Genomic DNA, 21,618 nt, shown 5'->3' with positions numbered 1-21,618 from the left:
TGGCAGCTGTTGATTCTGATTGCATAATATCAGGTGCGGAAGAAATAAGGTGCATGTATTGCACAATAACGTTTGCGATATTTCGTAGAAATAAAAGAGTCTTACTGTGCTTGCTAAGCAGATTATATTTCATTTCCATTGGGCTATTTTTTATATGATGCACATATACAAATGTCAAAAGCATTACTTAGCTGAAATCTAAAAAAATGGCTACAATCTACCCCTCCCTTCGTCTTTTACCAGTTATGCTCGACTACTCGGAATTTTCAGATATTCGGCAATTTCCAAGTTTGTCGGTTAGTTTAGCTTTTAAAGGATGCCTACATGAAGCAATTTCCCATTTTTTGATTTCAGAAAAGTTCCTTTTTTTGCGTACTTTTACTTAAATTACTTTGCTTGCAATATCTGTTAAGGGAAAACTGTTATACAATGAAAATTTAGAAAATGTTCAGAATTTTAATATAAGTTAAATTATTTAAATATTAATATGAGTGGAAAAATAAATTGTATTTATTTTTAGGTGCCAAGCAAATATAATAAATATGGTGTATTATTATTTATTATCTCTATTTTGAATTGAAATTTCATCATTAAATCTTGTAATATAATTTTGTTCTGCATAGTTTTTTTTCCCCTCTCATTGTAAACTAGTTCTGTAAATTGAACTGTTATTTAAATTTAAAAGAAAAAAAGAATGTAATTGTTTTCCATGGTTCAGTAATGTTCATTCTCTGAAAATAAATACTGAATTTTAAATTACAAATCTAATTTTTCTTTTAAGGTTATGCAGTTGTGTATAATGTAATTAGACAGTTGCTTATTTTTTTTAAACTAAAATGTGGCTACAAACCCTGTGAAAGGTTAGGTTTGGATTTACACATTCAGGAGGTAAATTGGCCATTAATTGATCTGAAGTAATAGGTTTATGACGAAAACATAATTAAGCATTCGTTAACTGTTTTTCTAGCTAAGTCCTTGCCACCAATGGGCCAAAACTTTTGTCTAACAAAATGTAACAATGCTTGAGGACCAGCAAGAAAATTTTTCAAATGATAGTGAATAAATATTAGCTTAGTGAAAGTGTAGAATCGCCCACTGCTTGGTGCGTTTTTAACATATTCGGTATCCATGTACACATCGACCTATTTTCACTTAAAAAGTCAAAGAAAATTGACAAAAAACCAATTCTTCTTACTCTTGTAAAAAGCGCCAAACAAATAAGTGGGCGATTCTGCACTTTAGCCATTAGTTTTAAGCTTATGATTTTTTGGCAATAAAATTTGGTGTTTAGAATAAAGTGACACTTTTTCATTGAGACAAAGCGGGACAAATGGAACGAAATGAGAATTATAGTTTAGTTATGAAAGCAGACCAATAATTCAAAAAAATATTTTTTATTATATACATTCATATACTTGTCTATAAAAATACAAAAAAATATTTATTTTTAACTATTTATTTTTAAAAAGCAATAATTTGAATATTATGTTTTTTAATTAATTTAATATTTTATTTTAAAAAATATGATTTTCTTTCATGGTTATATTTTTATCCAAGTGAATACTTTGCAATAGATTCGGATCATTTATTGAAATGTCGGGAAATTTCTCACATGAATTGGTCAAATTATATTTTAGGCTTAATACAGATTTTAAAGTTTTAATGTTCAACTGCGGTTTCCCCCTTCAATTATCCATATTTTATTGATACTAGAAAAAACACGTTCTATTGCTGCATTTGTTCCTGGAAGGGTAGAGTGTATTTTACAATTTTCAGAATATTTTCATAAGGAATATTATTCTGTTTAAAATGAAGGAATAACTCCATCCATTTTTTGTCTGTTTCCACATTTGCAGACAACCAACATTTAATTTTTTCATTAGTAACATAGCTTCTTACTAATGACACCTCATCAAAAAGATCATTTTTGCAAATATTATTTTTTGGAAAATTGTTATTAATATATTAAAAAAGATTTTTCTACATATTTCCGTAAAATCTCCTTTTTTAATGTCCGTTCTTCAAGATATTCCAAGCAGTTATTATAAAAATTTCTAACTTCTTTCAGATCAGGTCATTTAATATGGCACCTTGTTCTTCTAACCTAGTGATGTCTTTCCGAATAACTAAAGGAACGTAATCATTATCAATTCTTTCTCGCAATTTTGTTTTTAAATTATTGATTTCATTTGACACTTCCGTAATTGAAATTTTGTCCCCTTCAATAATTTTCGCAGCATTGTGAAATAATGTAGCTTGGTTGTGGATGAACTGAAAAGAAATTTGTTATGCATCATTTTTAAAAAACAGCTGCAATATACTGCAAATAATAAAAAGTATGATTTTTAATGGTTCGTATATTTTTAAAATATGTTCTACCACTGATAAAAGACCTAGCCATCATGTTTTGCTGTACCCAATAATTCTTTTATATTCGATTTTTGTGCTTTCACAAAAATCCTTCAAACTTTTGACATGCACAGTATTTATATAAAAATACGAATACGTTTTTGAAATAATATTTTCAACATCCACTGGAAGTGAGTCAGATGCTGTTCGAATAGTATTGTGTAGAATGTGTGCTGCACAACCTATTCGAATAAATTTTTGGTTCAAATGTTCGTTAAGTTTCGTAAAAACGCTATTGATGCTTTTTCTAACTTTCCCACCAAAATTTGCGTTAGTGTCTCGTGATAGGCAATAATTTTATAGTTCAAATTATTCTTTACTAGTACTTATTGAATAAAAAATTATTTATGAAGTTTCACCCGGCAGCCGCCCAGATGATGTAGTGGTTAGGGGAGCCTGACTGATACCAAAGAGCCTGGGTTCGAATCCCGGAGAAGGCAGGGTTGTAACCGTCTGTCCCTTCATAGGAGGCAATGGTGGCCCACCTGTTAGATGCCTCCATAATAAAGAGACTACCATGTCTGGCCTTAGTGTAGATTAATGGACTCTGTTACAAAACTGTAACTGTTCACAATCTGCCATTGGGGAAAAAAAAAGTTTCACCCAGCAATAAAACAAAATCTAATAGTCTAATTTTTTAATTCCTGTTTCTGAATCAAAAAATCTAACAATTGTGGGAAATAATTTTAAATCTTTGTGGTTGGAAGCATCATAATATATGGACATAAATGCGCATTTAATCTAATTCTTTCTGCAATTGTGAAAACGAATATGGTGAAAAAACATTACAAATAATTGCTTCGGTTTTTGTCCTTGCACATGCAAATTTTTTGTCGTACAATGTTTTGATCATTTCCGACGTACAATCAATTGATCTGAAGCTTTGATTGTAGTTTATGGTGTGGAAAGCAAATAGCCCTTCAGCTAATGCTAGCTGTTCCTCCGTTAACAATACATATTCCTTGATGAGACTTAACGACAATGATCAAACACCACCGAGTAAATCTAACTTGTTACATCGCCTAATTTATTTTACTCTGCATGCATTTTATGTGTTTTTTATTTCTTTATATTTACTATAATAATTAATAAATAATAGGTAATATATTTTTACAGTACATTTAAAATAAGAAATGCAGATGTTTTCTAAAAAGCGGGACATTTTAAAAATCTGGCAGGACAGTTCTCCAAAAATCAGGACGTGTGGTCATTTTAGTTTAGAATCATAATTAATTATGGCATGAGTTAACCTTCCAGCACGCGTGTATGTTCAAAATTTACGACAAATTCAGTTTTTTCGCATAACGAAGCTGAGACGTCTGAATGTCGTTTCTATTCCTCCTTTCTACCCTTCCTGACATCATGGAATGTGCCAACAGGAAGTCATTTGGTTTTTGTTTTTGTTTTTTTTTTTTTACTGGGCATTTGTGCTAAGTGACAGCTTTTTCATAAAAGTTACGACAAGCAGGTGTTCGTGGATGAAAATTTGGAAATTTTTTTTCTCAAATTTTTTGTAATTTTGTGTTATTAATTGCCGTGTATTATTTTAATTTGAATAAATTTGGATCTGTAAATTTTATATCAGTTTTCATGGCAAAAAAATATGTGCAACCAGCTGCTTTTGCTTGCATTCTTCAAGAATTATCTGATGAAGAAAAGGAAGGCAAAGGAGACCTTTGGATGGGAGAACAATAGTGATTTCCATTCCTTATTTTCTTTTATTTCTATTTTTTAGAAGTTTGTTTAAAGTGCATTTTTGTAACCAGTAAGAAGTAAATTTTCTTGCAGAAGTAAGTAATGCTAAACTTACTTTTTTTCTACCAAGGTTTTTCCTTTTCCTTTTTTTTTTTTTTTTTGTCTATATTTGCCTTTAATGAATATTAAAATGAGCTTCGATTTTAAAATATAATTATTAAATAATAAATTAAAAATGTTCTATAATGAAATACATCATTGCATTTCCATCTCACTAACATAAGAACTTAAAAAAAAAATTTACTTATATTTGAATGTGATATCATTTGTATTTTGCAATAATAAGATTAATATTTTATTTCTTAACAAATTTATTATCAATATTTACTCATTTCTGTCATTTTTTTGTGCCCAAAACGGTAAAATAATGGATGTCGTAAAAAATACGACATGCGCATGCTCATGTAAAATTGTCAAGCGCACATGCTGGAAGGTTAAGTGACTGCCCACACGTAATATACCTTTTCCATCTAAAAATGGATTTAAAGTTTTTACCTGACTTTTGATTACTCTCTGATCTTGAAGTGATTTAATCTCCTCTGAAAGTTCTATTACCTGAATCATATTTATCAAGTGCATATCTGCATCTTGAAACTCATTACTACTAATGGGGCCTGTTTTCTTCACTGGACCTTTCAGATTGGACAGAAACCTGAAAATAAGACTTAAGATTCTAATTAGTTTAACATAATTATTTGCTGACTCAAAAAAGGTATTCCAAAACAAGTTTAAATTTCAGTTCAAATTAATGTCTACAGGTTTTTTATGTTCATTTTGATAGGCAGGAGAATCTATGAGAGTCTTGTCAAGGTCAAATAAAGAAGCATCACTAAGTTCTATCTGCTTAAGACCATTTCACCACAAGGAAGACGTCACAAGTTCATGAGGATAAGCACCACAGGAAATCAGATCTGCTGGATTGTTTGCTGATGATATGTGCTTCCAGTGTCAAGGCTCTACTAGTCTTTGGATTTTGGAGATTTTATTTGCAAAGGTCTTCAAAAGACGAGGAGAAGTTGATGACAGTGCAATTGTTGAATCAGTGCACAGATTGATGAAGCAATAAATGCATCTTCAATGAGTTGCTAACTTTCGAAATCAGATGAGCCAATAACAAATATATGCAAAGTTCCAATCTTGGAATAGATAAGGTTTTTATTGGAGCCACATGAGATTTGCTGGCTAGTAGATGAGATGACGAGCTGTGATCTTCATCGGCACAATTCAAGTAGACAACTGCACCATAAGCAGCTTCCGAAGCATATCCATTGAGTGAAATCTTGCTTGGATGATTGGAGAGGATGCAACGATTCATTTTTATGTTTTCAACAGTCTTTAAATTTGAAACTATTTGTTGTAATTTGTGAGCAATAATTGCAAAAAGTGGTTCATCCCAACTCAGTTTGTGAAACCATAATTTCTGTAGAAATATCTTGGCTTTGGTGATTACCAGAGCCAGTCAGTCCTAAGGGATCATAAAGTCTGTCAATTGTCGATAAAATGTGTCTTTTGGTATAAGATGATATCTCCTTGATTGAGACTTTAAAGCTGAATTCATCCTTCTGAGAATTCCATGTAATACCTAAAGCTTTAATCACATTATCACTTTTGGAGGAGAATGAAAGCTCAGAGCTTGTAGAAGGGCTATCCAACAGTTAAGGAGGATTAGAGTTCCATTTATGCAAAGTCATTCCACAGCTATGAAAAAGCTGATTTTTCGATTTCCATACTAAGTTTGATGAACTAGAGATTACATCATCAACATAAGACAGCTTTGGCAGCTTCAGGATATTTATGCATTTCGTCATATGCAACTTGCTTTATGCATCTAATGGCTAAAAATGGAGCACTTTTAGTACCATAAGTCACTGTTTTGAGTCTATATGTCACAGGTGAGTCACTAAGGCTTCTCTTCCAAAGGATTCCATAAGTCTCATTGGGATTCATCAACCAAAATTTGCCAGTACATTTTTTGTATATCCACAATAACTGCAACTTGATGTTTTCTAAATCTCAGAAGAATATCAAAAGTATGTTCTTGGACTGCTCCCACTGAAAGTAAATCATTCAAACTTAAGCCATTTGACCTTAGGGTGAGTGAGTGAGTGCACTGCTATGATGGCTTCCGACCACGGACATGAACCAAATGGAATTATATACCATCATGGCGGGGAAGATTCCAAAGTAACAAGGTTGAATATTACATATTAATAACAGTTTTTACAGTTTGATAGCTGTAGGCACTAAGCATTATTCTGGTTATCTGCTTTAAGTTCTGAACATTTGAAACATAATATTATTCACGGTTGTTTCTTGGCAGTGTCTTGAGATTTTCTCTATTTTATCAAGTGCTACTCTGTTTTTGAATGTGTTAGACGTCCACATTGCCCAGGCACAGTCCGCTGGTTTCTTCAAGTGCCAGGTTCTTGTATGTACAGAATGGAAGTAATAATGGTCCTTGTCACCTTCCTCTCCGCATTCGCACAAAGGAGTATCCCTAAGTCTGAATCTGTTCAGGTATACTGGGAATGGTCCATGGCCTGTCAAGAACTGTGTTAGGTTAGCACAGTGAGTCTTTATTTCCATGTTAACTTTTGGCAGTAAGTGAAATGTCCTTCGTCCTACCTCTGCCTCTGCCCATCTACTTTGCCAATTTTGTAGCAGACTTGTCAAAGTTGTTCGCTTAATAATATGAGACCAAGGAAGTTTAGTTGGTCTTTCTAATATATCCGTGCAGTTTTCTGCCTGCTTGGCCAGTAGGTCAACGGCTTCATTGCCTTGAATCCCTGTTTGAGCGGGAACCCATTTTAAAGTGGATTTTTGCGAAATAGGCATTGTCAGAAGCTGTTTCTGAATTCGGTATACCAAAGGACTGTTCTGACTTGCGATAGCCGCCAGACTTGATGCTGAATCACTGAGTATGGAGAATTTCTCCTGTTGACACGTGATCGCATATCTAATTGGGGCACTGATAGCTAGAAACTCTGCTTGGTATACCGAGTTGTTCAAGCCCAGTTTCCTTTTCCACTTGAATGTTAAAACTCTGTTTTCCAGTGTACAGAAGGTGCTCCCCATGCTGTTCTCAGTTTTGGAGCCATCTGTGAAAAGGTTATTACTGTTCCTCTGAATTGATTGGTCATTTATGCTGATACCGTCGGAGAGATTAAAAGCTGCTGGATGAAAGTTATTGCAGTTGTTTTGCTCCTCGTATTCTGAGTGGTGATAACTATGAGCCCAGAGTGTGGAAGTTTGACCGAGCCTGGTAACCCTTACGATAGCTGCCTCCCTTTCTACTATCAAATCTAGAGGAGGAATTCCTACCAGTTGTTGTAGGGCTAGTTTTGACGTGCTACAGTACTGCTGTAACTACGCAGCTACTACATACTTGAAGTAGCTGCTGTCTCTGAATAGAGAGCAGGGATCTTCTCACATGAGAGGTAAGTTCACCACCCCAGATTGCTGCTCTGTAAGTTATTACTCTTTCTGTAACGGTTCTATGCCAAATTTTTAGTAGCATAGATGAGATACCCCATTTATGTGAAGTCATGCATCTCATGTTGATACTAGCATTAAACACAACTCTTAATTTTGTGGTTGATTTCTCTGATATATATACTCCATGATAGGGGAGGTAGTATTCAAGTTCTGGTTTTGAATTATCATTGAACTTTTCCATATGGTCCAAATTTTCATATTCTGTTATGAAATCTTGATACAAATGTTGCAATGTAGTGTTTTTGCTAAGATGTTTAACTAACTGATTGAGTGGTGCTTTAAATTTCCTAATTGTTCATCTTTCATAGGCATTTTTACGATAAATCTACCATCTTTATTTCGTCTGTAAGTGTCTCTGAAATTTTGTTCACAAAATTCTTCTTCTTGACTAAGAATTGACTTTTCTTCACCAATGTTTTCCACTGACCAAAAGTTTTCTACCAGTCTATCAATATTATCAAAATTACTGAGAAGTCTGCAATAATTTTTTACAATTTTCAAGGGAATTTTTCAAGGAACTTGTAGCTATATAACCAAACACAGAATTTCTGAAAACGAGTGATTTCGTAGAAGATTTAAATTGCCCATTAATAAAAATTTCATAAAATATTTCTGCTCCTAAAAGCAGATCTATGCTGTATGGAATTACAAATTCTGGATCAGCCAAACTTGATGTATCAGGAATATCTATATTTTCAATATTAAATTTTGTAGAAGGTACTAAATCTGTAATTTTATTTACAACTAAAAAATTTATTGAAGCAGAGAATGAATTATTTCCACTAAAAATAGAAGCAAAAGTACAAGATTTAATGTTTGAAATTTGCCCATCTAAACTGGAAACAGGAATATTTATTTTTTCCCTTTTTAAATTTGCAGGCTCACAGAAATCATTAGTAGCAAAATTTGACTGTGATCCTGAATCAAGAACAGCTCTTGCTTTAACGATTCCTCATAAATATTTCTAACCCAAACAACCACAGTTGAAAGGAGAGCAGTTTTATTTTTCAAAAAAAGACGCGCTGATAAGGCCTTTTTCTGTTGATTCATTGCTATTCAAAACAACTTTGGTTTTGTGGTTTTCTGGGGAGGGCGTGGCTTCACTTTGCTTTCCCCCACTTGTTGCAGACGACACGGAAGCTTCATTTCGATGAAGAAGTGAATTATCTTTCCATTTGCAAACCGAGCAAAAGTGTCTAAACTGACAGGAAGCTACTTTATGATTTGACTGTAAATAATTAATGCACAAAAAAAGCTTTTTAATCATTTTGTATCGTTACATTGAATTTAATGCTAGAAATGTTTCACATTTAAAAATTGGATGATTATCTATGCAAACTGGACACATAAATTTATTATTATTCGTTTTTGTCACTAATGATCAAACTTTATTCTGAGGAATGTTTTATTTTGGTTTTCCAAATAAAGTTTTGTTTTGCATATTTTCTAACATAGACATCGCTTTTGAAGAGAGGTCATGAAAGATTCCCATTCACATAAATCATTACTATTTAATGACATTTCAAATTTCACACGTGATTCTTTATCTATTTTATTAAGAATAATATTAATCAGCAAAGCTTCGCTTAATTTATCCATATTTAATTCCATAACTTTTATTGCTCTTAACCCATCAGCACATGCGCTGGGGTAAAATCACCTCACGTGTAGTGTTTTCTTAGAAAATAAGGAAGATCGTACGTGACCTTTCTAGTACTTCATGTACCTTTCAAGATCAAGGTTAGGAAGAGATCGTCCAGAGGAATTTTTCCCGTGTCTTTGGGATGTTGTGTTTTTGGGGAAGGAATGTGCAATGGGACTGTAGCTACCCCATGCGTGTACTAACATTTCACTTCTAGAGAGACATTCGAGATGAGTGCGTACGAGTGAGAACAGTAATGACTGCGAGTTCTTCTCGCTAGTGTTTGAAACTGATAGCGAAATTGAAGATTCCAATTCTGAGTGCGGTAATATTTCTTAAAGTGATCACGAAACAGATTCTGACCAGTAATATGATGATTCACATGATTTAGGAAGCATATCTTCTTTGACATCAGATGATTTTTATATTTGAAAAGATGGAACAATTTGAAGTAAAAAATTACCTTCGAAAAATGTTTGGACATGGCCACACAATATAGTGACACATTTACCTGGTGTCAAGAAAAGCTTTAGAAATTTGAAAAATCCAATTGAGGGCAACTACAACAATTGCAAATTTTTTATGAAGAAATAATGGAAGATTTAGTGAAATCAACAAACATTTACATTTCATCAATAAGAAACAAATCCTCTAGAGAACGTGATGCACAAGAGACAAACGTAGCTGAATTGAAGGTGTTGTTTTTCCTATTATATTACGCTGGAGTGCTGATAGCAGCACTTCTCAAGGTAAAGATTTGTGGTCAGCTGACGGAAGTGGAATAATTGTTTTAGAAACACCCTAAGAAATTGTTTGTAAAAAATATGTTGTCGCACTATGTGAGGATTGTTCAAAACGAGATTATTTGAATAATTAAACTCAGGTGGGGGGCAAAAAACCTATGTGTTATTTAAAGTTTTTTAATATTTGTATTTAGAATCTATTCTTTGATATGAATAATTGTATGATATTATATTGAGTTTTAAGGAAAAAAGCTAGTAAGAATGCAGCCTTTTCATATTCCTCTAGTGCTTTATCAAACCACTCTTTATAATGAACACTTACGTTTAAAAAATATGTACATATAAAAACTGATTTTTATAATATAAGAAATCATATATGTATCTTACATAGGTTAGTAATTTTGCATAAATTTCGATTTTTATGGCTTATTTTAGATAACCAGTATGGAAATGTTTGTATAACTTAAAGTAAGATTATCTTGAATTAAAACTAAAAAAAAAAGGTTTAGCAGAATTCACAAAGCTATTACTCATTTATACATTCATTTAAAGCAAAGAAAATGAATTTATTTATACTTTGGGGGTGATATCCGAAAAACAAACACTGGGGTAAAATTTGTCCCGCGCGTATACTAACGTAGCACAGTGATGCGCATGTGCTGAAGAGTTAAATGTTTCTGAACTTTATCGGTTAATGAGCGTAAATCTTTAGAATTTTCATAAACTATTTTTTCAATAGAAAGTAATTCATTGATATGTGAATTTACAACCAGTCTCTTATTATCATATCTTTCTTCAAGTGCCTAAATAAGAAAGAAAATGTACCCTCTATTCTTTGTATTTTCTTTAAATTACCAATTAAACAGGATTGTAAATAAAACAACTTCTGAAAATCTGTTAATTGTTTATTAAATGAAATTAAAGCTACAAATTGGTATTTAAATAAATTCCAGTTTTCAAAATTACCAGAAAATTTAGGCAATGGTATTTCAGGCAATTTATAATTCAATGAAGTAATTCTTGTTTTTGGAACACTATTATTTGCATATTCACAATTATTCTTACTACATACAGACATTTGAGGCTTACCTCAACGTTGGTAATATCTGTCTCGATTTCTTCAAAAATACCTTTGATGTCTGATATTTCTTCATCTTTGCACACTTTGTAATAACCCAGTTCATCAATTTGTTTATTTAACTTGTGCACTTTTTCTTGCAAAACTTCTATTTGGTCGAAACCAAAATCATCACTTTTTCCAATGATTGATGACTTTAATTTGGTTATTTGCGATTTAATACCGCCGCGTTTTCTGTGCAACGTGATAATGTCTTCATTAGCCATTTTTTAAAATTCTAATTAGCTGCGGTCGATCGTAACTGGATGTTCTGAGGGGGCTGGTTAGACTGTATACAGCAGAACAAAGTCACTTAAACACTGTCAGACAGACCGGGCCACCAATCTGGCTTGCTAACACTAGGTCATGGTTTTCAGGTGTTGGCTTTAGGCGCCTCCAGGGGGAAGGATATTAATATGCAATTTTGAGGCTCCAGGTGCTCACTGAAAACCTCAAGCAGTTTAAAGGCTTGCTGAATTTGCCAACTCCACTGATGGGGGTGTTTCCTCTGGACAAGCATGAATATCTGACTATATAGATCAACCACAACCAGACGAGAACACCATATAGTCCCAGCCGAGCCTGAAACAGCCATCGCTAGCGATGACTCCAGTCCTGGGGAAACTGATTTTAAACACCCGTGGCTGAGACTTCCTAGGTACAGATCCTAATCAGTAGCTTCCCAGGTTTTACCTGAGTCAACCCCCAGAGGGACGTTCAAATAAGACAAGAATTTTCCTGTTCAGACAGGCAGTAAGAAGAACTGCTTGTTTTAATGATTGCACGGCACCTTTTTAACTCTGTGCCGCACGACCTTGCACCTATTGTTGGCGATGCCCTGGTTGGACTGTAATATAGCTAAAAATTTTTTAACTAACTGAAGTTGCGCAGAAACAATGCACTGTACATAACTTTGATTGCCATCAAGGTGGCAACATTTATTAAAAGAAGCAAAAAATCATTTCAGTGTAAAATTTTGAAAAAATCTAAATCAAATATATCATTGTATCATATTAGTATGTATACAAAATTAGAGATGGATAGCTTATCAGGAAATAATTCAAAAAACAAATGGCAAACTTTTGACCGTAGCGACAAGCACCTGTGAAGAAGTTCAACAAAAGCTTATAAAAACTCAGCTAATTTTTATGAAATTTAAAAAGCCTCCTAATTAATACTTTTTCGTTATTCTCATTTTAAAAGTGGATGAAAAGTTTTTTTTTATAACCTTTGAAAATTTCAAATCTTTATAACATACAACTTTATATGTTAAAAGTTTAAAGTCACATGAAAAAGAATATAATATTCTGTACTCAATTTACCGTGCATATCTTTTGTTTTGAGCAAACTGATATTGGGTACTCAAATTTCAGCAGTCTTTGAAAGGTAGTTGATGCTTATCTAGGTATTGGTTCAGCATGCAGTGTGCAACAGTTGTTTTTGCCATACTAAAATAATGTACACATGTTCAACATTCTCCTCACCACCGACACTACAATCACAGATAGACTCTGGGCTGAATTTAAATCTGCTCTGATAACTTTTGAAATTTTCATGGCCAGTAAGAAATTGGTTAATTTATAGTTTGTGAAGAAGTGACGACATGACAATCTCATTTTGATGGAAGAGAAAAATCTCTTAGTTAAGCTCCCTTTATTTGAGCTAATGAATTCTTGGTTCCATGACTCCACAATACTTTCGTACATCATGACCTTGTTATTATGAAAGGAATTAGGGATATTGACAAAAATGTCTATCTCATGCTTAGTTGCAGTCTTAGCAAGGAAATCGGCTCGTTCGTTCCCAACGACACCTGTATGACCATGAACAAATGCAAATGCAACCGAAATATTTTTATCTTTTATGGTTTTAAGTTGCTTTTGAATCTCGATGATGATATTATTAGAGGAAGAAATACATCTTAGGATCTCCAAAGATGATAGGGAATCAGTACAAATGAGATAGTCTAAACAGCACTGTTTTGTTCAGATATCCATTTGATGGCAAAGTTTAAGAACAAAAATTCAGCTATGAAAACGTTAAATTCATCTCTAATTCTAAATTGAAAGTGCTCAAATTCAAGACCAGAAAACAAATGCGAGACCAACCTTGCCATCAGTATAACAAGTTACAGGTGAATCATCTACAATTTTATTGCTAAATTGAATAATATTAACAGCATTTCTTTCTGAAGGATGAGAGAGATCAGATGCAGGTAAACACAATCATATTGAGAGACAGCAGAAGCAGAAATATTTTCCTTATAGGCAATATAATAAAGAATGGCAATGTTGATTCAAGGAAAGCCAGAAATTGCATAAATATACTCATAGCTAATGGTACAATATCCACATATGACCCACAGAAGTATCCACCTTTGAATGCATCGTAGATATTTATAATTTATCTTCTTGTTAAGCAACATACCCCAGACTCTAGAGTCATACATAATGAAGGATGTAATTCCTTGTTTATGGATGAACGTTGTAATTAATACCGTACGTGTTGCATGCAATACGACTTAATCCATGCTGTAATTTATCACATTTCTCTGATACATAAGTTAAACGTCCTTTCCAAGAAAATTTACAGCCAAGAAAAACCCCAAGATATTTCATTTGCTTTACCACAGTCAAAGGGGTGCTATCGAGAAATAACTGAAATGCATCATAATCAGCTGGATGTGAGATTTAAAGTCTCTTGTGCCTGGAAAAAAATAGCAGGAAAGTCCCTACTCTGGAAGCAAAACAAGATATCATCCGCAAAGGCAATATTATCACAACAAGCAAGATTTTTCAACTTTGATAGTTAATCCAGCTTTGATTGAAACGTAGGTCCTGAAACTGAGCCTTTAGGACAATCCCTTTCAAGGTGATGGATTGCAGAAGCCGAGCCTAATACAGTTTGGCTGTCCGATCATTTAAAAAGTCAGCAGCAAGTGAAAAAATATTTATTGGAAGTTTCACTTTTTTGAGAAGATTGAGAATACAAGGCCACCACGCATTGTCGAAGGCGCCCTTAATATCCAAAAAGACCAAAATAATGTGTAAGTTTTTCTTTTTATTCTCTGAACTATTTCATTCAAGCATGAAAGAGCATCTTCAGAACTTCTTTGAGGTGTAAAACCATACTGATCACCAGAAAGAAGGTCACCATGGTGGAGATACCAGCAAATTATGTTAATAAATAGTTTTTCCAAGGACTTGCCTAAAGCAGGAAGTAAACTTATGCATTTAAGATTATCTAAGTGTGGAAGCCTAGACTCATTTCCTTTAGGGATAAGAATTACTTGAGCATGTTTCCAAACACGTGGGAAAATGCCAACATCTAGGGAGACATTAAAAAGTTTATGGAGAATATGAGGAAACGTTAAATGAAACTGTTTAATAATCTCATTTGAAATAGAATCAGGACCATGTGATTTATTTTGTTCCAGCATAGAAATAACTATATTAACTTCATCACGGGAAAACATACGATCAACAAAAGAAGAATAAGCAGTATGGGCAGATTGATCGTATTCCTTATGCAAATCATCATCATTGGATCTCAAGGTAAAGATTTCTGAAGCATAGCAATGTAAATCTTTTTCCATACATTGTGAACATTATACATTTTTCTATATTCGAGATATTTACCTTTATACGTTTCTCTAAGAGACGGATTTTTAAAATGCTGAAATCTACACCTAGAGGTATTAAACCTCTTTCTCATACAACCAATTTCGTTAGACCACCAAGGAACGTTGTGCTTGCCATGAGTCCTAATAGGTATGGAAATGAGAGATGCTGAAAGAACAGAACTAAGATACTCAGCAAGAGTATTTAGGCAGGAACCTTCAGTACAATCATTAAGAATATCAATGAAATTGGTGGCACGAGAAAAGCAAAAGTCCCGAAAACAATCCCAATTTGCTTTCTTTGTATTGAAAATTTTAAAAGGAACATTTGAGGTGTGTTGTAAGACCATAGAGAGGCAAAATTCGAATTCAATCGTCATGTTGATCAGAAAGGGATTCTTTTTCAGACAGCCGCCAGCTTGAAAAAGAGTGGAGAAGATCTGAGCCAGTAACAGTAACATCAATGTAGCTAGAACCTTGATTTTCCTGAAACATAGGTCCATAATCTTCATTAATAACAAATAGGTTATTGGCAGAAATAAATTCAGTATGTTTATCTCCCCGAGCATCTGAATAGGGACTAAACCATAATTCAGATTTGCCATTAGAGTCCATATACCAAACCAGTCGATTAAGACTTTTGTATATAAAGAATTTTGTGAAGATCTAAATCAATGTTTCTTGAGGTTTCAAAATAGTAAGAAAAAAGAGTGAGCGTAGTTGCGCCAACAGCAATGTTATCCAAGGTGATCATATTGTAATCCATATTTTAATAATCAAGAAAAGCTGAAAGATCACTTGATCAAATGGTGATTGTCACCTTTACATTGTCAGAATTGGGATCATAATAAAGTCTATAATTGCCAGGATAGCCTGGAAGAAAATTCTTGTGATAATGAGGCTCCTGAACCAAAGCACAGTCAATATTATCAGCTTCCATATTTAAACTGAGCTGTTGTATTGCAGATTTAGATTTATGAAGGTTCTGCACACACTTTAGAACATGTCTAGCCAATCTAGCCATAATCAATTTGAGATTGAATGTTCTTTCTCATAAAATCATGACTAGAACAGCACTCTAAGGGCTTATGATTAGCATTTACTTTTGTTATGGATTTTATTTGTTTAATGATTGAAACAGATACAATTTATATAAGCTACAGCATTCCTATTCGAACAGTCCTTTGCTTTGTGTTCACCAGAATGGTTAAAACAGGCTGTTTACTCACAACATTCATCAGCAGAATGGTTTACCCAAGACACTTGAAACATCAATTGATGATTCAATAAAATCATCAGTTTCATACACTCCAATTAATTTTCAACTTGGCTTGATTGAAAATACATTTATGAACCATGGGGTGCATTTCAATCACAATGTGCCTCATGAACTGGAAAACGAACTCTACACATATTCTTGTTTTCATCAGATTCAACAACTTTGAGATTTTGTTCAAAAATCACTTTCAGAAGATCTTCATCAGGTATTTCATTTGGCACATTTTTTACAAGTAAAACAGGATTCCTCTTTTTTGGCAAAGATGTGTTTAATTCCGGACCCTTTTTCTTAATCTCAGCTTGAAGTCGATTCTGATCATTTTCTATCATTTAACCAAGACTTTATTTTTTCCAATATTTTTTTTAATTACAGACACCTAACTCAGCTTCTAGTGGATTTATTTTTAGTTTAATGACTTTCCTAAACGTCGACAGAAGAGCAATTTTCAAAGTCTACAATTAAGCAATAATCCGAAGAAATCGAGACTTTTCATTAACCTTTGTAACATCAGATGGTGCCACACTAGCATTACTAGGTCTTGAAATGGCATCTTTCAAACTTTCCTTATATGCATCCATAAATTTAACAGCTTTGATGCATTCAAAATTCGTATAAATGGAAGATTTCAACTTACCCAGAACGTGTCTGGCCTTCTCATGCACCTTTTGATTCATATTGCATTTAGATTGAAGTGCTGATTTAATAATTTTGCAGTATTTTTCAAGAGCAATAGCTAAATTAAAGAGGTTAAGAATGATTAGTACTTTATTAATGCAACCACCTTGCTGCAGTTTGGTGACTTTTTACAGATGAAAAATTAAAAATTGCATATTAGGTGTAAATTGGCAATTTTTGCATTTTTTTCAACATTCCCAAACTTTATTCATATTTATCATAAGTCAGCCAATATTTAAAGTCAGTCAGTTATCGTTAATTTTATTTGTCTTAAGTCAGCAAACATTATCAACATATCAAATGAAACACACTTTAAAACTTTTAAATACAATCTTTAATCATTAAAGAATGACTATAAGATACATTAAAAAAATAAAATGCCTTCATTTTTCAGGAAATCCTTCTGTAATATTTTAATGCTGCTCTTCTCCCCATGTGCACAGCCATCTGTTTTCACTTAAAAAAATCAGAATTGCACTAACTTGGCATTGCACACTGGCTATTTACCAAACACATCTCATTGTTAATTCCTTTTAGCAATTTTTGACAAAATGCTGTATTCCTGCAGATATTTTAACTCGGTTTCTTTCACTGCTTTTAAATTCCTTAGTCATACAGAGGCTGTTCACACATTTTTTTTTTTTTTAAATGATTTGCATTGTAATTGCAAAAATATTTTTTATAAAATTTTTATGTTTTAAATGTTCTATTTGATAACCCTTATTCATCGTTATCTTTGTACATCATAATTTCCAAGACAATAAAGCCTTTTCTAGTATCAGAAGAGGTATTTTGCTCTTAAACAGCTTTCCAAAGTCCAGGGAGGTTGTAGGTTGACGTTTAGACAACCTGCTTTTTAAAAGTCCTAAAGCTCAAAAATATATTGATACGTCAGGAGATTTAGTAGGGATATGATTGAAGGATATTTCCTTGTTCCAGTTTTTCCAGAAAATTAATAGTAGATTTTGATGTGTGACAGCTTGCCGTATCTTGATACAGTTCTACTGATTGATCACACTGTGTGTAAAGAGAAGGTATTTCATATCTGAAAGTTTGGTGAAAAATTTGTTTTTGATAATGCGTGGAGTTGATCTTTACATTTTCTCCACTCTCTCTATTTTTAATTTGTTGTTAATTGAAAAACCAGCAACAATCATAAAGCTCTTATAAAAACTTTCTTAAGATTCCTTGAACCATGTTTTAAAATTTTTCTCCTCTTTGATAAATGGATCTCTTTTTATTGCAGTCATTTAAGTACATCCACAATTAGTCCATTGTGACAACGTTTTCCCATTTTTATCCAGATAAACATTCTCATAAAGAAGTCTGCATTCCGCAATATGTCGTAGAGAAAGACAATGCACATTATGTTTTTTCACCTTTTTAAGATTCAAATCAGCATTAATGTTTTTTTTTTTTTTACAGTTGACACTGAGCATTTTAATAATTTTGCAACTGTCTTTAGAGTTGGAGGATCTTCTTTTAACATTAAAGATCCTACGAACATTCGATATATTCTGTTTTTTTCCTTTGATATGTATTTGGAACAATTTTTCCACTTGAAGCTAAATCTTGAAGTTTTTTCCCTTTGTTAATAACAATACCTATCATAGCTTTAGCTATCGAAAAATCGTGGCTTTAACAATGTTTTTTAATAACTAGATACGAATGATTTTCTTCGGAAAGAATACAAACATAGCCTTCCATACATTGCTTCTTTAAAAGCAAGATTTTGCTTGAAACAAAACTGTCAAGTAGCAGACGATAATTTATACTTTCAGAAATATAGTTGCAGTTAAAAAAAAAGTTTCAAACAGAAGATTTCGTCCCCAGCAAAGCAAAATTTTCTAAAAAAAAACTTTTGTACTAAATTGACTACTTTGTCACTTCTATAAAAGTGATTGCTATAATATGTAAGAATCGAATAATCTCTGTGAGTGAAAGGTTAAAATTCATACTGTAAATTTTAAAAAATATACAGTGTTTTCAAATGTATTAAATGAAATGATGCTTCTATTTAACTTGTGAAAGTATTATTCATGTATTTTTAATTAATATAAAGAATATTTATCACAAGACAGAAAATAAAATTTTGTCTTGACATATTAGCTCAACAATTTCTGCATTTGAAAAATTAGCTGTTCTAGTGAATTGTGTCTCTTTTTCCCTTTTTATAGTGAACCAAGAGTTCCACATGTGCCATTTCATCAAGAATTATTAGAAGTTTTCAATTCTGAAGTTTGTGATGAAATAAAATGGGCCTCTCCAGGAGATACCTTTCATTACTTTGTTCAAGTCCTTCAGTTTCCGTGTTACACACATAATTTATTACTTGGATTTATTGTGAGTGTTGGAGGACTCACAGAGTCACTTGTAAGTTGAATTTTAAAACATTCTGCATTCTTCAGAAATGAGCTATTTTCATAGGAGAGAAGTAAAACTGGTTTAAAACATAATGACGAAATATTTATCTATAAACTCATAGGAAAATCTGTAATTAGAAAAATAGTTAGCATAGAATGATAATTGGGAATGTTACCTTACTAAATGTTTGCAATATAGATTTTTCTCATGCCTCTTTTCTGTAGTTACTGCTTTAAACTTTTCTCTAAAGCTGTAACTAAGGAAAATATTTTGAAAATTATACTATTTCTGACAATGATTTATAGTAAAGGGTAGCACATAAAAAACTTCACTTGTGTGTACAATTATTGTTAGCTCATATCATATGCTTTATTTTTATTTATCCAGCTGTTGTAGGCTATCCCTTTGCCCCCCCCTCAAAAAAAAAAAAACTTTCAAACATGGGGGCAGAAAAATGTGAAGGAACTGAATAACATGTATTCTCTTCAAAAAAGAATTGCAATAATGAATGGCAGATGGGCTGTTTTTCTGTGCTGCACCAGTAATATTATATTTTCTTTATTTGGTTGCCAGTAAATAATATTGTATATGATTCTGCATATTATCATCTGTTCATCAGTTTATTATGCATTTATATTTCTCTGTTTTTTCTGGAATCAAAAAGTTTTGAATATGATTCTTGACCCTTTGAACTGCTTGATCTGCATTTGTTTGTGAAATATATTGTTACTTGGTATATACTGCTTTATTACTTTAAATTTTTTTTCTCAAATATTCTGTAATGATCTTATATCACCATAATGAATGGAAGCTATGAAGAAAAAGAATAAAATAAATTATTGTATAAAATGTTATTTAAATGTATCTTCATGAGCTGATCCAAAAAGGCCATTCTGCAGAGCAGAAAGCAGCTATTTCCTAAGTGAGGATTTTTCTGTTTTTGCTGCAGCCTAAAATAAATAACAAAATTTTGTTTTAAATTTATCTCTCAGGCTTTCTTAAACTAAGCCTTTCATTGCAAAGCAGTATTAAGAAAAAAGGGTATTCTTTATAGCTATTTTTGTGACCAGTAAAATGTAATGTTATGAATTAACAATTAATTCAAACGAAATCTACGGGAGATTTTAAAAATATCTAATTTTCTGAGAAGGTCTATATTGGCTTAAAAAACTTCTGTTATGTATAGTTGCAATAATTTCAATTTTTCGAATTATATTCTTATTATTTTTATTAAATAGAAAGCTAATCTTAGTTTAACTAAATAATAATTGTTTAAAACACATGTTTATAAATTTCAAGAGAAATGTTCAGCTTACTTAATAATGATACGAACTTTCAAGTGAAATACAAGTCATCATTCAAAGGAGGAAAAAATTTTGAAGCCTTAAATGATGTAACAATTTCAAAGGATCAGTGAAAAGAAATAGTACTTCAGTATACATTAATGTAAATTTTTACATTATTGCAACCTTTATAACAGCAATATAGATCAATAAATTAGGTAAATAATACATCTTTTGAAATGTATATGAAGAATCTGAAGTTTCAGTTTTTTTGCTACACTTGAAAATTATGACATGGAGTGTTTGTTTAAACTTGTGTAATGAAAGTTTCATTATGATAAATGTTTCTTGCTCATGTATTTAATATTCTAATTACATTTGTCATTGCTAGGCAGTGAAAAAAAATTACTACCTTAATTGATACTTTTAATTACTTTAATAATTCATTTTCAATGTTTTTCATTGAATAGATTACATTGTTAAATCTTTTATGGTTACATGCTGATGTAATGCAATTATGTTATTGATATCTACATAGGCATTACGAAAGGAAAGAGCATAGCCTCTTTCATTTATGATTGACCAATAATGAATCTGAATCATAATCTTCAGCTAGTTTCTTTTTCTAAAACAATTTTTCATATTTTTATTTGAAATCAAGATTATTTGAATATGGCATGGCCGTAAGTGCATATCTAAGAGAAGCGATGCTTTCAAGGAGAACTCTCTTGGTGAAACTGGCTTGTATTCACATTACATATAAGGGAAACTATGAAAAGCAACCATGCAGCTTGTCCCTTTTCCTGGAATTAAACCTAAACCAGGAAGAACTATCAGTATTCAGCAGTCTTAACCATTTAGCCACTCGCTGGGCATTTGAAACCAAATCTCAGCATATATGAGTGTATTGGATCGCTTTCAAAATGGATGCTTCAAACATACTTCATCAAGAGATTTTTATCAAATATTTTTTAAGTTGTAATACTTCCTCGCAGCACGTGATTCACAAACAACTCACTGAGCAAGAGGTTTAATGTTTGGTGGCAGAAATAATCAATATCTTCTACATTTTCTAGATGATTGTGGTTAAGATAGTTGTTTTCAACAAAATCAGCTTTTCTTTTCTGTTTTAAAAATTGCATATCTAGTTTACAAATACATTTTTTAGAAATTATTTTCACTATCTATGCATTTCAGTTACCCTGGTAATCAAATGGGAAATATTGCTTCAGTTAGC

The 21,618-nt window shown here is 32.3% G+C and overlaps 1 protein-coding gene across 1 annotated transcript in view; it reads left to right on the top strand.

Annotated features, from left to right (window-relative positions):
* Positions 1–21,618, top strand: part of Tbcd (tubulin folding cofactor D) — a 119,457-nt gene that overhangs the window by 89,376 nt on the left and 8,463 nt on the right. Inside the window, exon 14 of the mRNA XM_085818493.1 lies at positions 18,912–19,107. Coding sequence (XP_085674619.1) covers positions 18,912–19,107 — 196 coding nt within the window. The remainder of the gene's footprint in view (positions 1–18,911; positions 19,108–21,618) is intronic.

Source organism: Stegodyphus dumicola, chromosome 6 (genome assembly GCF_044657685.1).
Source record: "Stegodyphus dumicola isolate Sdum_Otavi_A_Nest chromosome 6, ASM4465768v1".
NCBI classification, from domain to species: Eukaryota; Metazoa; Arthropoda; class Arachnida; order Araneae; family Eresidae; genus Stegodyphus; species Stegodyphus dumicola.
The sequence above is the reverse complement of the archived record's forward strand: the minus strand, read 5'-3'. Positions and strand labels throughout refer to the sequence as shown.